The sequence below is a fragment of the Camelina sativa genome, chromosome 17, assembly GCF_030686135.1.
Source record: "Camelina sativa cultivar CO46 ecotype springtype chromosome 17, ASM3068613v1".
In the NCBI taxonomy this organism is placed as follows: Eukaryota; Viridiplantae; Streptophyta; class Magnoliopsida; order Brassicales; family Brassicaceae; genus Camelina; species Camelina sativa.
The window spans coordinates 35,999,042-36,012,321 of NC_141896.1; the positions used below are offsets into that span (position 1 = coordinate 35,999,042).

Genomic DNA, 13,280 nt, shown 5'->3' on the forward strand with positions numbered 1-13,280 from the left:
ACTTTGGATAATGACTTAATGTTGCAGCTCTTACCTTCCACTTGCGTCCTTTTACCCAACACTTGAAAATCAATAGTTTTAGTAACGATTGTAAACAAAATAATCAAACTTCTGTACCAAGGTTAGTATCGTCAAACGTGTTTCTAGGTGCTCCTTTGTATCATACATTTGCCCAACAGCCAAATCCACGGAAGACAAGTCTACCTTTGCGACATCAACAGGCTCTTTATTTTCTTCAATAAAAAAATGATGAACTCCTTTTCTTCATTGGCAATTTATGATCCTCTTCTTCTGGTGAAATTCCATACAGGGTAAAATTCTCGTCATCAGAATCTATTCCGTCATAATCATTACAATAATCAAATCTACTATCACCATCATCGATCTCTTCATGTTTTGTTTCGCTGGCCAATTCAACATACTCTTCTCCAACCAAATCATTATCTCTTCCTCGTTTCTTACCATTTTGATTCGAATCAGTCCTTACTTTCTTCTTCACTTCAACACAAAGTCGAACTGTATCCCTTTTCAATTGTTCCAGAAAAGTGTGAAACTGACGAAAATTACCAATTATAACTGGTGGTGTATCAGCCGGTAAATCCTGCAATAACCTTTTTGAAATCTTGCTTTTACGGCGCCATCCTCCTTCTTACGGAAGACAACACAACCAAGATCAATTTATTTCCTTTTTTTTTATTTTTGCTAAATATTTTCTAAATACTTTTTTTATTGATGATTTTATTTGTGTTATTTTCTTTAAAAATTATTAATAACAAAACTAGTGAATTTAGAGAAAATTATATACTCGATTAAATTAAAAAAAAAACTACTGAATTTAGAGAAAATTTAATTTAGTACTTAAAATGTCTTTTTTTGTTCTCCGTTACAAAAAGAAATATATAATACCAAAAGCAAATATAAGATAGTTTAATAAAAAAAAAAAACAGCTTATTTCTATTATTTAATATATTCTGACACATAAAAAGAAAAAAAAACTTATATATTATAGATATCTTTTTTTTTTGTTTCTCCCCTCTCATCATCCTCCCACACTAATTTCAGAGAGCCCTAAAATTTTGAAGAAATCAATAATGGTTAGTAAAAAACTCTAGCTTGATTTTTGAAGCTATATATATTTTCGTTATTTTTCCTCTGTCAGCTATTTCTTTCAATATTGTTTGATTCGTATTTATTTGCCTCTTTTGTGTCCACTGATGAAAATATTAGCAATTTGTTATAGATTTGATAAGATTCTTGGAAAGTAATGAACATCGATCAACTTGAACTTCTTGCTTTGGCCTTCTAATGTCTTGGCATTGCTCGGGACATCGCAATTGTAAAAGACGATAATATCCTTCTCCTTGAGATTCTTCTCCTTGACGAATGCATTCCATCCTCTGGTGAAGACAAAGCTCTGGCTACTTTTCCAGTAACAACACTTAAACTTCCATTGTCTCATTGTTCTGTCGTAAAACACAATCTCCACATCTTCCACAGCTCCTCCTATCTCGCCCTCTTCTAATATTTCGTTGGGATCATCGTTTATGTAAGGCATAAACTTCACCGCGTACTTCTTAGGTATCACAAGCCTATTCAGTTTCCCTACATCGCTCGGTGTCAACTCCTTCTGAAAAAGCTGCGTGCAATAGAAGCACTTGTCCGATTCTTGATCTGCTTGTCCTCTGACTTGTTTTGATCCACCGACGTTGATACGCGCAACCATCTGAGATCGGAGTTTGAGAAAGTCTCTGAATTTGTGCTGGTAAGAACCGTCTCTGATCATGTTTAACACAGATTCTAACTCGTAGGTATCTTGGAATTCCGGTTCGTGGACAGTGAGGTCAGACCAAGGGAAGTTCCGGTGCGAGTTGGCATCGAATCCCCGGAGTTTGATGGATGCGCTATCGTAAGCGGTGGCGGCTTCAGCAGCGGATTTGAAAGTTCCAAGCCAAATCCTTTTGTGGTCTGCGTAGATCTGAGCCCCCCAGTGACCGTTCTGCTGCTTAACCACTCCTTTGTACTTGATATTGCCTGGAACGGTAGCCGTCTTTGTCGCAGACGCAACCACTAGGGCTTTTTCTGGTTCGTCATTAAGTCTCATGCGTAGCAAGAAAGTCTCGGTCTCTGTCATTATTGCGTCGTCGTTAATTGAAAATATTAGAGAGAAATCAGAAGCGAAACAAAACGATGAAGAGAAACAATGAGGAACAGAGAGAGATTATATAGAGAGAGTAAATCTTGGGCGAAAGTTTCCATTTCTTGTCGGCTCATTAACTTTTTGATATATCTGTTTGTGCACAAAAAAGGAATTACGTGAGACTAAGAGCCGCAGGAAAATATCAAGTAAATCATCAATTAACAAAACGTTTCTCATCTCAGGTATATTTTTTATTTTCTTCCCTTTATTTGTTTCTTGTTTTCTAATTGACTCTTCCAATAAGTCAACTAAAAAAAAGACAAACGGTAAATTAACAATATTTTTCAATGTAAAAGTAAAACATAGTAAATTTAGCGAGTTTTGAGAAAGGAAACAAACAAATTATTAACAAAACGTACGTTTTATTAACCTAAAACAATTAGGGTTTTGCAATCACCACAATCGGACCAATTAGGGTTATATGCATCTGCTTCCGTGATTGGCAAATAAGACATCTAAGATTCCTGATTTAAAGAGTCGTCAGAAATTGAACCTCGGTGAGCAAAGCAAAGTGATTTCGTCGCCTATAGGATTGCCAAAGGGGCGAGGTATTATGATTTAGTTTGACTATTTTAGATCTTCCGAATCTGGATTTGTTAATTTCTATCTATGTTTATGTTATTTTTTAAAAAGGGTTACGATTTTGACTTCACCAAAGTAACAAGAAATGTTAATTTCCTAACCGATAATAACAAATATAATGATGATAAGGTTAATGTGTTAATATATAAATCATCATCAACTAGTTTTGCTATGTCTTACCATGTATCCTCTCATCTTAAGTCTTATGAACAAAAATCTTTAATTTATGAGAACTAGTTGGAATTGCTGCTAATTAAGTACGCTTTCTGATATATATATTGATCAGCCTAGACCTTTTCAAGCTCAGACTCTCTACTTGTTAAAAGAAATCATCATATGTGAAGCACCCGAAACTATGAACATAAAGAAAAAGTTTGAATATTTGTGGTAATTAATCTTCTATTCTAAAGTAGTAGCCATTGTAGGGGAATTGAAAGAAGGGAAAAATCACTTATCAAGTATCTTTCATATCATGTAATGACATGTGTTTAGTGGAAGGTTTATACTTTCACGCAAAGTTGTTAATTTTGGTTTAGATTTGACCCTTGTAGGCTTCCAAATAAAAAAGTGACCATTTCATAATTAGGGTTTGGAGTATCTCTCTGCCTTGGTTATGGATCCACAGGTCGTCGACGATAAGAAATCTCAAGAGCCTGATCTGAAGCATCAGAAGCCGGAGGAGAAGTGCGAAGAGATGTCTTCGTCCAGCGACTCGACGTGTAGTTTCGACTCTGAGGATGAACGGTTGGTCAATGAAGAACACACAAAAGAAGCGGGGTATGTAAACAATGAACCAATCTCTCCTCCGCTTCTCTTTTTCTTTGTTTCTTTTTTCTTTGTGTGGATTGTGTGATTTTTTTTTCTGAGTTTTATTGTTTCACAAAAACAAAAAAGGATTACGACTTTGACACCACGAAACATAGAAACCTTGTGATTCGCGCTATCCTGTTAACTTCGAGGATAGCGACGTTGCTGACGAACCGGAAACCGACGGAGACTTGGTCCACCACCGGTTATCCAAGATCGCTCTTGAGAAACTCAATACTGATAATCAGATAAATCTTGAGTTTGTGAGAGCTGTCAAGGCTAACTGGCATATGGTGGAGGGCGCACTTTGTACATCACCTTCGAGGCCAAGGATGCTAATTCTCTCACTGCTGAGCCCATACCTTTTCAAGCTACCGCTGGCTACCTTCCATGAATGTAACGGTCTACCGTGTCAACCGTAAACCATAATCTTTATTAGATTGGTAATTAATTAAGCTCTGAAATATTTTTGTTCTTTTATAGTTCAATGACTATCTAGCTAGTCTCCATCAATGTCACTGATGCTTCCTCTATCTTCCATATGTTAAGATGCATATCATCTAACATCTCTTGCTAGTATCGGTTTATAGAATCATCCATCAGTAAGTATGTACAATAAGCTGTCATCGATATGTGTTTTGTAGTAAAAGTTGGTTTTGTTGTGTGTTTAGGAGGAGAAACTAGTGGCCAATAGGTATGGCTGAATCTTTGTGAGAATCTCCCATTAATTCTGTTCACAATTCGTCTAACTAGGAGGAAACCAAGGGAAACGTCATGGATTATATATACCTCTCATTTTGGTAAGGGCTGTTATTGGATAGATGATTTCGAATTCCATATGGAATTGTAAATTCTAGAAATCAAAAGACATGGATTTTGAAATAACATGTTTTATCCTTGGATTTGCATCCTTCTATTTTACACTTTCAAATCCATACAAATCCATTTAAAACATAACGTGGATTTTGAAATCCAAAAACAAATCATTAATAAATGAATAACATGAGATTTGAACAAGTATTTTTGATAAGTATTTTAAGATCAATGATTGAATAACACATGATTTTTGGTTGGATTTCTAAATCCAAATAAAAGTTTGTTCTAGATCTCACAAAAAAAAAATTTAATATTAATTAAGCTTTAAAAAAAAAAGTTTTTTGGTAGCTTGTATCTTTTATTGGTTTTATATACCTAGCAAGATCTACTTGACTACGAAAGTGATGATGAGCAGACATAACTTGAACTAGTGAGAGCTGTGAAGCTAATTTAGGGGATACGCTATTTAATGTCACGTTCTGAGGCCAAGGACGCTTCTCTCACAGTGAGCCAATACCTTTCCAAGCTATAACGTTGCTTACCTTACATGTAAAACTGATAAGAGTAAGGAACCGAATGAAAGGCAAAAAAGATAATAGACTGATTAAGAACTAAGGAAATAAAAGAATTTAATCTCTTGCACCCTCAAACAAAACAAAATTTGCTTCCCCTAGCTCTCATTTAAAAAAAACTAGAAATGTAAAACTACAACAATCAATAATCTCGCATGAGTTTATAAAGCCCTAATTTATCTTGCGACATGATACAAGGGTCTACGATGTTAATTGTTAAACCTATGCCATGATTGTTAGATATAGGTTAGGTCTGTGCTGAGTAGTGGGTAGGAGCAAAAACATTAAAACGTTACTGATCACCTATCTCTCATGTTGGTTATAATATCATCAAGTGTTGTTTGTATTTTTAGGGAAGTTTCGATTATATACTTTTCTGATCGATTATATACTTTTCTGAGCATGGCATTTTATTATTTTTCTCCTTCACTATGACAATTTTTACAATAATGCTGATTTTAAAATGATTTCAACTATATTATTTATGTACTATGCTATGGATTATGGATGAAAGCCGTTAATGCTTTGAAACCAAATAAGCTTTTTAAATTAATCATCACCTTCATCGTGGTCAATGTTGCTGCTTCACATGGAAACGATTGAAAACTTAAGAAAAAGTTCAATATTAAAGAAAAATCGATAAAATCAAATCAGAAACAGTTGACTTGTCTTATTAAATTTGATGTCACACCAACTAATAACTAAACTCCACAGTCCACACACAGCTGCCCAAAAAGCCGACCTTTTAGGGAATCCCTCCACTACTTTCTTCTCCCAACCTTTTCATGATTCTTCTTCTGCAATTCAACTTTTCAGACAACCAAATTTTGTTCTAAATCTCACAAAAATCATTGCTTGATGAAACAAGTTCGTTGCTCTTCTTGTAGTATAAACAAACCCACCCACAAATAAAAATCAAACCTTTGCATATACTTCTCTGTTTTATTTTCTTGATTCTCGGCAAAAAAATTCAGGAAAGTTTCCATCTTTGGTATCTGGGTCGTGATATTTTGAGCTGATCTGAGCTAAATCAGAGACGAGAAAGCAATGGGAAACTGCTTAGCCAAGAAATACGGATTGGTGATGAAACCACAACAAAACGGTGAGATCGAGAACAGAGGAAGGAGTAGTAACCATCAAGATCCGCCTGAGAAACCCACCGGAACGAATCAACCACCGCCGTGGCGTAATCCGCCGAAGAAACACAGTGGTGGTGCTGCTGCTTCTATACTCGAGAAGCCGTACGAAGACGTGAAACTCTTGTACACGCTGAGCAAAGAACTGGGTCGAGGCCAGTTTGGGGTAACGTATCTGTGCACAGAGAAGTCTACAGGGAAGAGATTCGCTTGCAAGTCGATCTCGAAGAAGAAACTGGTGACTAAAGCTGATAAAGAGGATATGAGGAGAGAGATTCAGATCATGCAGCATCTGAGTGGACAACCTAACATTGTTGAGTTTAAAGGAGCTTACGAAGACGAGAAAGCTGTGAACTTGGTGATGGAGCTTTGTGCTGGTGGAGAATTGTTCGATAGGATTCTAGCGAAGGGACATTACAGTGAGAGAGCAGCTGCTTCTGTTTGTAGACAGGTTGTGAATGTTGTCAACATTTGTCATTTCATGGGTGTGATGCATAGAGACTTAAAGCCTGAGAATTTCTTGTTGTCTAGCAAAGATGACAAGGCTCTTATCAAAGCCACTGATTTCGGTTTATCAGTCTTTATCCAAGAAGGTATATATATTATTACATCTTTTTGTTGAGAATTGATGAAAGGAAGAGACATGATGAGTTTGTTTTATGCAGGGAGAGTGATAAAGATATAGTTGGGAGTGCATATTATGTTGCTCCTGAAGTTTTGAAGCGTAGATATGGTAAAGAAATCGATATATGGAGTGCTGGAGTTATACTCTACATTCTACTTAGCGGTGTACCTCCATTTTGGGCTGGTAATAAGATACTGTTATTGTCTTTTTTTTTAGTTTCATATTATATATTTGAGAAGAGTTTAGTTTGGTGATGTATATATGAGTATGGTTTTGTTGGCTTTTGGGGAATGTAGAAACGGAGAAAGGGATCTTTGATGCTATATTGGAAGGTGAAATCGACTTTGATACCCAACCTTGGCCTTCTATTTCCACTAGTGCTAAGGATTTGGTACGTAAAATGTTGACTCAAGATCCTAAAAGACGGGTTTCTGCTGCTGAAGTTCTTCGTAAGTAAAACGATCTTTTTAGTTATGATTACTTCTTGTATACTTTACTTGAATGTTGAAAATGTGGTTTGTTTACCTTTTTTTTAGAGCATCCATGGCTAAGAGAAGGTGGAGAAGCATCGGATAAACCTATTGATAGTGCTGTTCTGTCAAGGATGAAACAATTTAGAGCGATGAATAAGCTAAAGAAACTTGCTTTAAAGGTTTAGATCAAAGATGTTGCTAAATTCTGACAGACCTTTTGTGTTTTTTTTCTTCTTCTTACTGTTTAAATATGAAACAGGTGATTGCGGAGAATATTGACACGGAAGAGATACAAGGCTTAAAGGCGATGTTTGCTAATATAGATACAGACAATAGTGGTACAATCACATATGAAGAATTGAAAGAAGGATTAGCCAAGTTGGGATCAAAACTCACTGAAACCGAAGTGAAACAGCTCATGGATGCTGTAAGTTTGAGACTAAGACAAAGATATTTCATTTTCCTTGAATGTTTTAAAAGCTCATATTCGAGTTTTTTTGGTGATTCAGGCTGATGTTGATGGAAACGGGTCGATAGATTACATTGAGTTTATTACTGCAACGATGCATAGACATAGGCTTGAAAGTAATGAAAGCCTCTACAAAGCCTTCCAACATTTTGACAAAGATGGGAGTGGGTAAGTGATCTTTTTATTTGCTTTTGATACGAACGGTAAATAGATTTGTAGGCATGATGGATGAGACTTTTTGTTGGAATTGTGTTTGATAGATATATAACGATAGACGAGCTAGAGGCTGCTTTGAAGGAATATGGAATGGGAGATGATGCTACAATCAAAGAGATTTTGTCTGATGTCGACTCCGATAATGTAAAGCCAAAAGAAGAAGTCTTTCTCCCTTAAAACGTTTTGGTTTTCAATCTCTAACCAAAAATTATCTTTCTTGTTACAGGACGGTAAAATCAACTATGACGAGTTTTGTGCTATGATGAGAAGTGGGAATCCACAACAACCAAGACTGTTCTAAACTTCTAACACATTTAACATTCTATGTGTCTTCTATGTCGGAATCTAAAGCCAAAAAAGACAAAGAGTTGTTTTATTGTTGTTTAGGCAAATATAGGGAGGCCTTTTGTTGAAAAAAAAAAAAAAGATTGGTTTCATTACCTAAGGTTTTGTTTTCGTACTGTTAAACTGGTTGGTTATCTCATTTGTTTGTAAGGACCAATATATATAACAAAGGAATATAACACAATGTAAGTATATTACAAGTAGTGGATCACATCAACTGGATGTATTTTAAATTAATACTGATTTTTTCTCCCAGTCCAATCTTTCTGGAGGATCAGATTTGCTAATATGTCACAACTCACAAGTGTTAACAAAACTACTGATCAGTCTTGAGACTTGAGGTCCATTTCTACTTGATGAATGGTCCACTGCATATTTTCCAGTTTCTGCAAAACACGCAAGCTCCTATCATAATTTGTATTATTGCATTCCCACAAGTCAAATCAAATCCAGAAGGTGGAATGACAGTACCTTAACAATGTCATGGTACTGTCTGGCAATTGTATCAAAATGTGGATCCACTCCTTGATATTCTCTAAGCCGTGTAACCTGTGCGTCATATTTCCGGTTCGATTAATTAACCGGGAGTAAGATGCCAACGAAGACAGGAAAACAGGGTTTAGAGCTAAGCAGCGATGGAAGAGAGGATAAAGACACAAACCGCTTTGTTGTATGCAGCTGAAGCTTCCTCGGTAGCCTCGACTAGATAATTCCTAAAAAATACAATAAGGGTAGCAGGTGAGAGACGGGGTGATGGGTTCATCAAATACATGGCAAGAAACATGTCTGGAAAACAGATTTCCGCACCTGATGTTGTGCAGAGCTGATATGGAGTCAGGGGTGTATGTCTCAAGGAGGAGAACATTTTCTAAAACCCTTCAAGTGGAGACAAATAAGATATCTTAACTACTGCAATAGCCTGAAATTTAGATCCTAAGCAGTAAAAGATGAGATGATACCTCAATTTTGCATTCATGGTCTCACACCTCTTACACAACCAAGTCTTCTGCATGTCATTCTGTAACAATATAAAGAGAGTAAGCTAAATGTGAACTGGCAGCAATTAAATCAATTGGGAAACACTGAAACCCTTACATATTTGTGTTGATGTTCTAACTTTAGATCCTTCACAAGCTTTATAAGCACCCCGAGTATTTGTTCCAGGACCTAGTTCAAAATAAAAACGAAAAGTCATCAGAACTTACTAGCATTAAGGGCTACAAGGATAATTCACAGGCAGTAGCTTTTATTTAAATGTAGAAACTTATATAATAACATTTAAGAAAAATATCATGCAACAGCCTGGTAATTAGATTTTCGTTTTGCAAAATACAATATGAGTAACCTACATTGTAATATTCTGCAAACTTCCTGTCAGCCGAGTAGAGGTCCTCTCGTAGAGCTGCTTCATCCCTTTCAATCTCTTCAATTATAAACTTAACCCTGGAGATGCAAGAAAACATTGTCACTGATTCATGTTAGAGACCATAAGAGGATGGCTAAGTGTGGGAAAGTCATCTGCTCCTTCAAGACTTCTGGATAAACTTTACAGAGAAACAGAATACCTATCACTAACATAACTTTTTCTCTTTGGCTATGATCCCTTCATATAAAAAAGGCTTCCAGTTGCAATTTCTTGGCTTATAGCTACAATATGTTTACATGTATATCAAATTATCAAGATATATATCTCTAGAAAGGCCAGTTACCATCAGTCTTCACTAAAATCATCAGGTAATCAAGTTTGTTTTTTTAGGTGTCTTTAGCCATAGTTAAACCATAGAGATAAAGCTAACCTTTCTGGGAGCCTAGCACTTGAATTTCGATTTCCTGTTGATGAATCTGTCATAAAATGTAGAGAATAAGAAAAATCTGGTCATTATCCGCACGCAACTTAACATTAAGGACAGGAACAAATGAATTTGGGTAAGGAACGAAAGACCTCTTACTCAGTCTGCTAGTAATGAAGATCTTACCCGAGTCATCAACAATGGCATCAGCCAACTTATCACATTTGTCCTTCAGTCGACCTTCTATCTCACGGGCAAGAAACATTTGGTAGTCAGCCATGTCCTAAGCAAATTCATCAAAAAGAGAAAAAATTAGATACCCAAAGATATCCATAACCCAATCTATCATAAGAATTAGTGCAAAACTATCTTGCAATCAGCAGATGAAGGCACACAATAGAGTAATGAAGAGACCAATACGAAGCAAAGTATGATCTCACATTACCATTGAAATAGTATTTTGGAGCTGAACATAGGATAAATAAGCAGGAGTTATTCCAAGAAAGCGATTTGGCACACCACCAACTACATCAGTATCAACAGCACTAAGACTAGCCCCACCAGCAACGCTGTTTACAGAGCTATTCAAATAGTTGACAGAGTTAGAAGTGGAGCTAATCGTGAAACTCGTGGTAGCACTATCAAGAGAGCTTCTTGATAGTATACTCCATTTCTCAATTTCTTCCTCATGAATTTCACCATCATCTGAGATAAGAGGTAGCCTCAGTTTCTGAGCGGCCTCAGCAACCACCAACCTATGCTCTAGAGTCTCATAAACCTGAGGAGAATTCTTCAAACCAAGTTGAGGGTATAGACTCTGAACATCCCGAACCCCACCATGGTTAGCCACTGAAATAGCTTGCTGATACTCTTCTACCATAGCTACAGCTTCACAATATATAGCCTAAACAAACACACAGATAATAAAAAAAAAAGTGAGTCCCTTAAATTGCATATCTTGTAAACTAAACCCTAAACTCAAATCCTGAAATTGAATTAAACCCAAAAACGATTCGGAAATGAGAAGAGAGTGAGAGTGTTACCATAGCTTCCAAGTACCGAAGTCTCTCCCGAGACATCTCCTCTCTCGCCTGCAATGTCGATACAATTACTTTCTAACAGAGATGATAATTAGGGGAATGGGTAAACAAAATCTGAAGCCAATCCTCGTAAGAGATGAGAGAGAGAGAGAGAGAGAGAGAGAGAGAGAGAGAGAGAGAGAGAGAGAGAGAGAGAGAGAGAGGGATTACGTACGAGTTGAAGATCGGAGTAGGCAGATTTGGTAACAAGAGATCCATCGGGAGCTAAGCAGTGACGCTCTAACTGATCGATCAATTGATTGACATCGGCCGGCAGATTCTGAGCCGCGCCTTGCAGTGCCTTCACCATTTGATAAATATAATACGGCGGTGTGACGTTTCCGGCGAGAGATCTGATTCGATATCTACCTCCTTTGCCGCGACTGTTGGTTTAAATATACGTCTGAGTCTCACTTTAATTTATTTTATCTTGTTTTCAATAAAATTGGGCAATGCAACCAATGCTTAAGTAACTCTTAGTTAAAGCAAAATTTATCAATTAACCCAATCAGAAAAAATTGGGTTATGAACACAAAACATAATTTGAAATAAAGAAATAAATTAGACATGGAGATGGAGTCCTTCAAAAATCTTCATATTCTAATTATTTTTTAATTCTTCCTAATTTTTATTAATGTTGAGCACTTGAACTGAAGCAAAAGGTTCAGAATACAACATGATATAGCTCGGTATGAGAAATATCCTGATTGGCTGACCGTACCAATGTTTCATGTGTATTCTGAGAACAGAGGATGTGATTGCAAATGGGAACCTCATACTAGTTATGTTTTTTTGTCGTTCCTTTGTCCGGGTGAGGTTGTTAGTTAATTAGTAGCATACCTACATGTGTTTATCTCTATCCCCATGTAATGTAAGTTCTTTGGGTCTTGTTTGGCTCTACGTACCTAGATGATGAAAGTCTCATGACTGAAATTTTAACTTAACGAAATGGTGCTTTTAATGTCCAAAAAAAAAATGAGGTAGGTGAAGGCAAATGGCCAAGTCCAAGTCACTAGTGGTCGGAGAAATGAGGTCCTCTACAACCAAATATATATGAACTAGCTTCCAAGGGAGGGCCAAAAGGAAGAAGCTAATTCTTTTCTAGACATCCAAGGGTCTGACCAAATCCGAATAGAAGAATCATTCTCCACACTCCAACCAAGACCTTTTCTCATAAGTTCTTGACCCGTCAAGATGCCTTTCCAACCATGAGAAAATGCTTTTTGTTTTTCAAACTTTTTAAAATTATATATTTATGAACTAATAATAACATCTAATATCTATGTATACTTCTTTGACTTAAAGCGTCTTCAATCACCTCCAGATTAGTATAACGAAAATCAACTATAGTTAAGACTTAAGATCCCCGGAAAATGCCATTTAGCAAAATATTGGCTGTTTGCTAACACGGAGTATGAAGAATACTCACTAGTGAGCAAAACTTGAGAGAGGTACTGCGTGTGAAACTCGACATATTATACTATTTGACTTAATTTAGATCTAGACAAGTTTAGGATCTAGCGATTTAAACTTCGAATACTACAATTTTACTTCCTGTTATTCTATTATCTGTGTTTCTTGGATCGTGTCATCTGCTGCTTGTGATTTGTGAACTTATTATGCATTTGCATGTGTTTATTTTTTTTTTAATACCCTCTTTGCTCGATAATCCATTATTAATTCCAATAATCATTTTTGTCCCTAATTTTTTAAGATTTACTTAAGGATCTTCGTTTAACTTCATGCATCGTTTAGACAACTATAAAAGCAAACGGTCCAATATACATTTTAACTAAATTTAAAGATATTGAGTTTGTAGCAACTGTTATTGATGTTTAAATGACATTTATATTTGTTTTGATTTCATCAGTAAACTTTAATGTTATTCGTTCATCCATAACACACACTATGTTCTAATTTTCGCACAAAACTCTATTCTAACTTAGTGAATCATATATCTTGACCTTTACAATTACAAACTTTTTCACGATACTACATTCCAAAACAGATGATCATGTTTATCGTCGAAACTTATAACCTAGTTCGACGTATAAACCACCACCAGTGATCAGTGATTATGCTCTCCATTTCTTTGAACCTTTTCGTAATATCAAACCCAAAAAAAAAAAAAAAATCTATCCATATTAAATTCTTGATTCAAATTTCTGAATCC

The 13,280-nt window shown here is 36.1% G+C and overlaps 3 protein-coding genes and 1 pseudogene across 3 annotated transcripts; 2 read left to right on the forward strand and 2 right to left on the reverse strand.

Annotated features, from left to right (window-relative positions):
- Positions 1–1,234: 1,234 nt before the first annotated feature.
- Positions 1,235–2,116, reverse strand: LOC104759921 (AP2/ERF and B3 domain-containing transcription factor At1g50680-like). Its single transcript, XM_010482792.2, has one exon. It carries the CDS (start codon positions 2,099–2,101, stop codon positions 1,235–1,237), a length of 867 nt encoding a protein of 288 aa, XP_010481094.1. The 5' UTR covers positions 2,102–2,116.
- A 1,276-nt stretch (positions 2,117–3,392) lies between these two features.
- On the forward strand, positions 3,393–4,015 carry LOC104759922 (uncharacterized; annotated as a pseudogene).
- Positions 4,016–5,707: 1,692 nt separating this feature from the next.
- LOC104758376 (calcium-dependent protein kinase 33) lies at positions 5,708–8,525 on the forward strand. Its single transcript, XM_010481234.3, has 8 exons — positions 5,708–6,706; positions 6,778–6,918; positions 7,032–7,184; positions 7,272–7,387; positions 7,468–7,635; positions 7,718–7,845; positions 7,938–8,037; positions 8,120–8,525. Exons 1-8 carry the CDS (start codon positions 6,022–6,024, stop codon positions 8,192–8,194), a joined length of 1,566 nt encoding a protein of 521 aa, XP_010479536.2. The 5' UTR covers positions 5,708–6,021; the 3' UTR covers positions 8,195–8,525.
- Positions 8,378–11,676, reverse strand: LOC104758377 (AUGMIN subunit 4). Its single transcript, XM_010481235.3, has 12 exons — positions 11,283–11,676; positions 11,072–11,119; positions 10,474–10,932; positions 10,215–10,311; positions 10,035–10,080; positions 9,588–9,681; positions 9,334–9,405; positions 9,198–9,256; positions 9,046–9,114; positions 8,900–8,951; positions 8,710–8,787; positions 8,378–8,624 (listed from the first exon to the last, which is right to left on the reverse strand). Exons 1-12 carry the CDS (start codon positions 11,415–11,417, stop codon positions 8,562–8,564), a joined length of 1,272 nt encoding a protein of 423 aa, XP_010479537.2. The 5' UTR covers positions 11,418–11,676; the 3' UTR covers positions 8,378–8,561.
- Positions 11,677–13,280: the final 1,604 nt, after the last annotated feature.

Excerpts from the sequence above, each read along its gene's own strand:
- LOC104759921 (XM_010482792.2), bottom strand. The coding sequence starts at position 2,101 with ATGAGACTTAATGACGAACCAGAAAAAGCCCTAGTGGTTGCGTCTGCG.
- LOC104758377 (XM_010481235.3), bottom strand. The coding sequence starts at position 11,417 with ATGGTGAAGGCACTGCAAGGCGCGGCTCAGAATCTGCCGGCCGATGTC. Across the intron at positions 9,115-9,197 it reads ACCATGAATGCAAAATTGAG|GGTTTTAGAAAATGTTCTCC; the intron begins GTATCATCTCAT and ends CTCCACTTGAAG. Across the intron at positions 8,952-9,045 it reads TCAGCTCTGCACAACATCAG|GAATTATCTAGTCGAGGCTA; the intron begins GTGCGGAAATCT and ends TGTATTTTTTAG.
- LOC104758376 (XM_010481234.3), top strand. The coding sequence starts at position 6,022 with ATGGGAAACTGCTTAGCCAAGAAATACGGATTGGTGATGAAACCACAA. Across the intron at positions 7,846-7,937 it reads TTTGACAAAGATGGGAGTGG|ATATATAACGATAGACGAGC; the intron begins GTAAGTGATCTT and ends TGTGTTTGATAG. Across the intron at positions 8,038-8,119 it reads CTGATGTCGACTCCGATAAT|GACGGTAAAATCAACTATGA; the intron begins GTAAAGCCAAAA and ends TTCTTGTTACAG.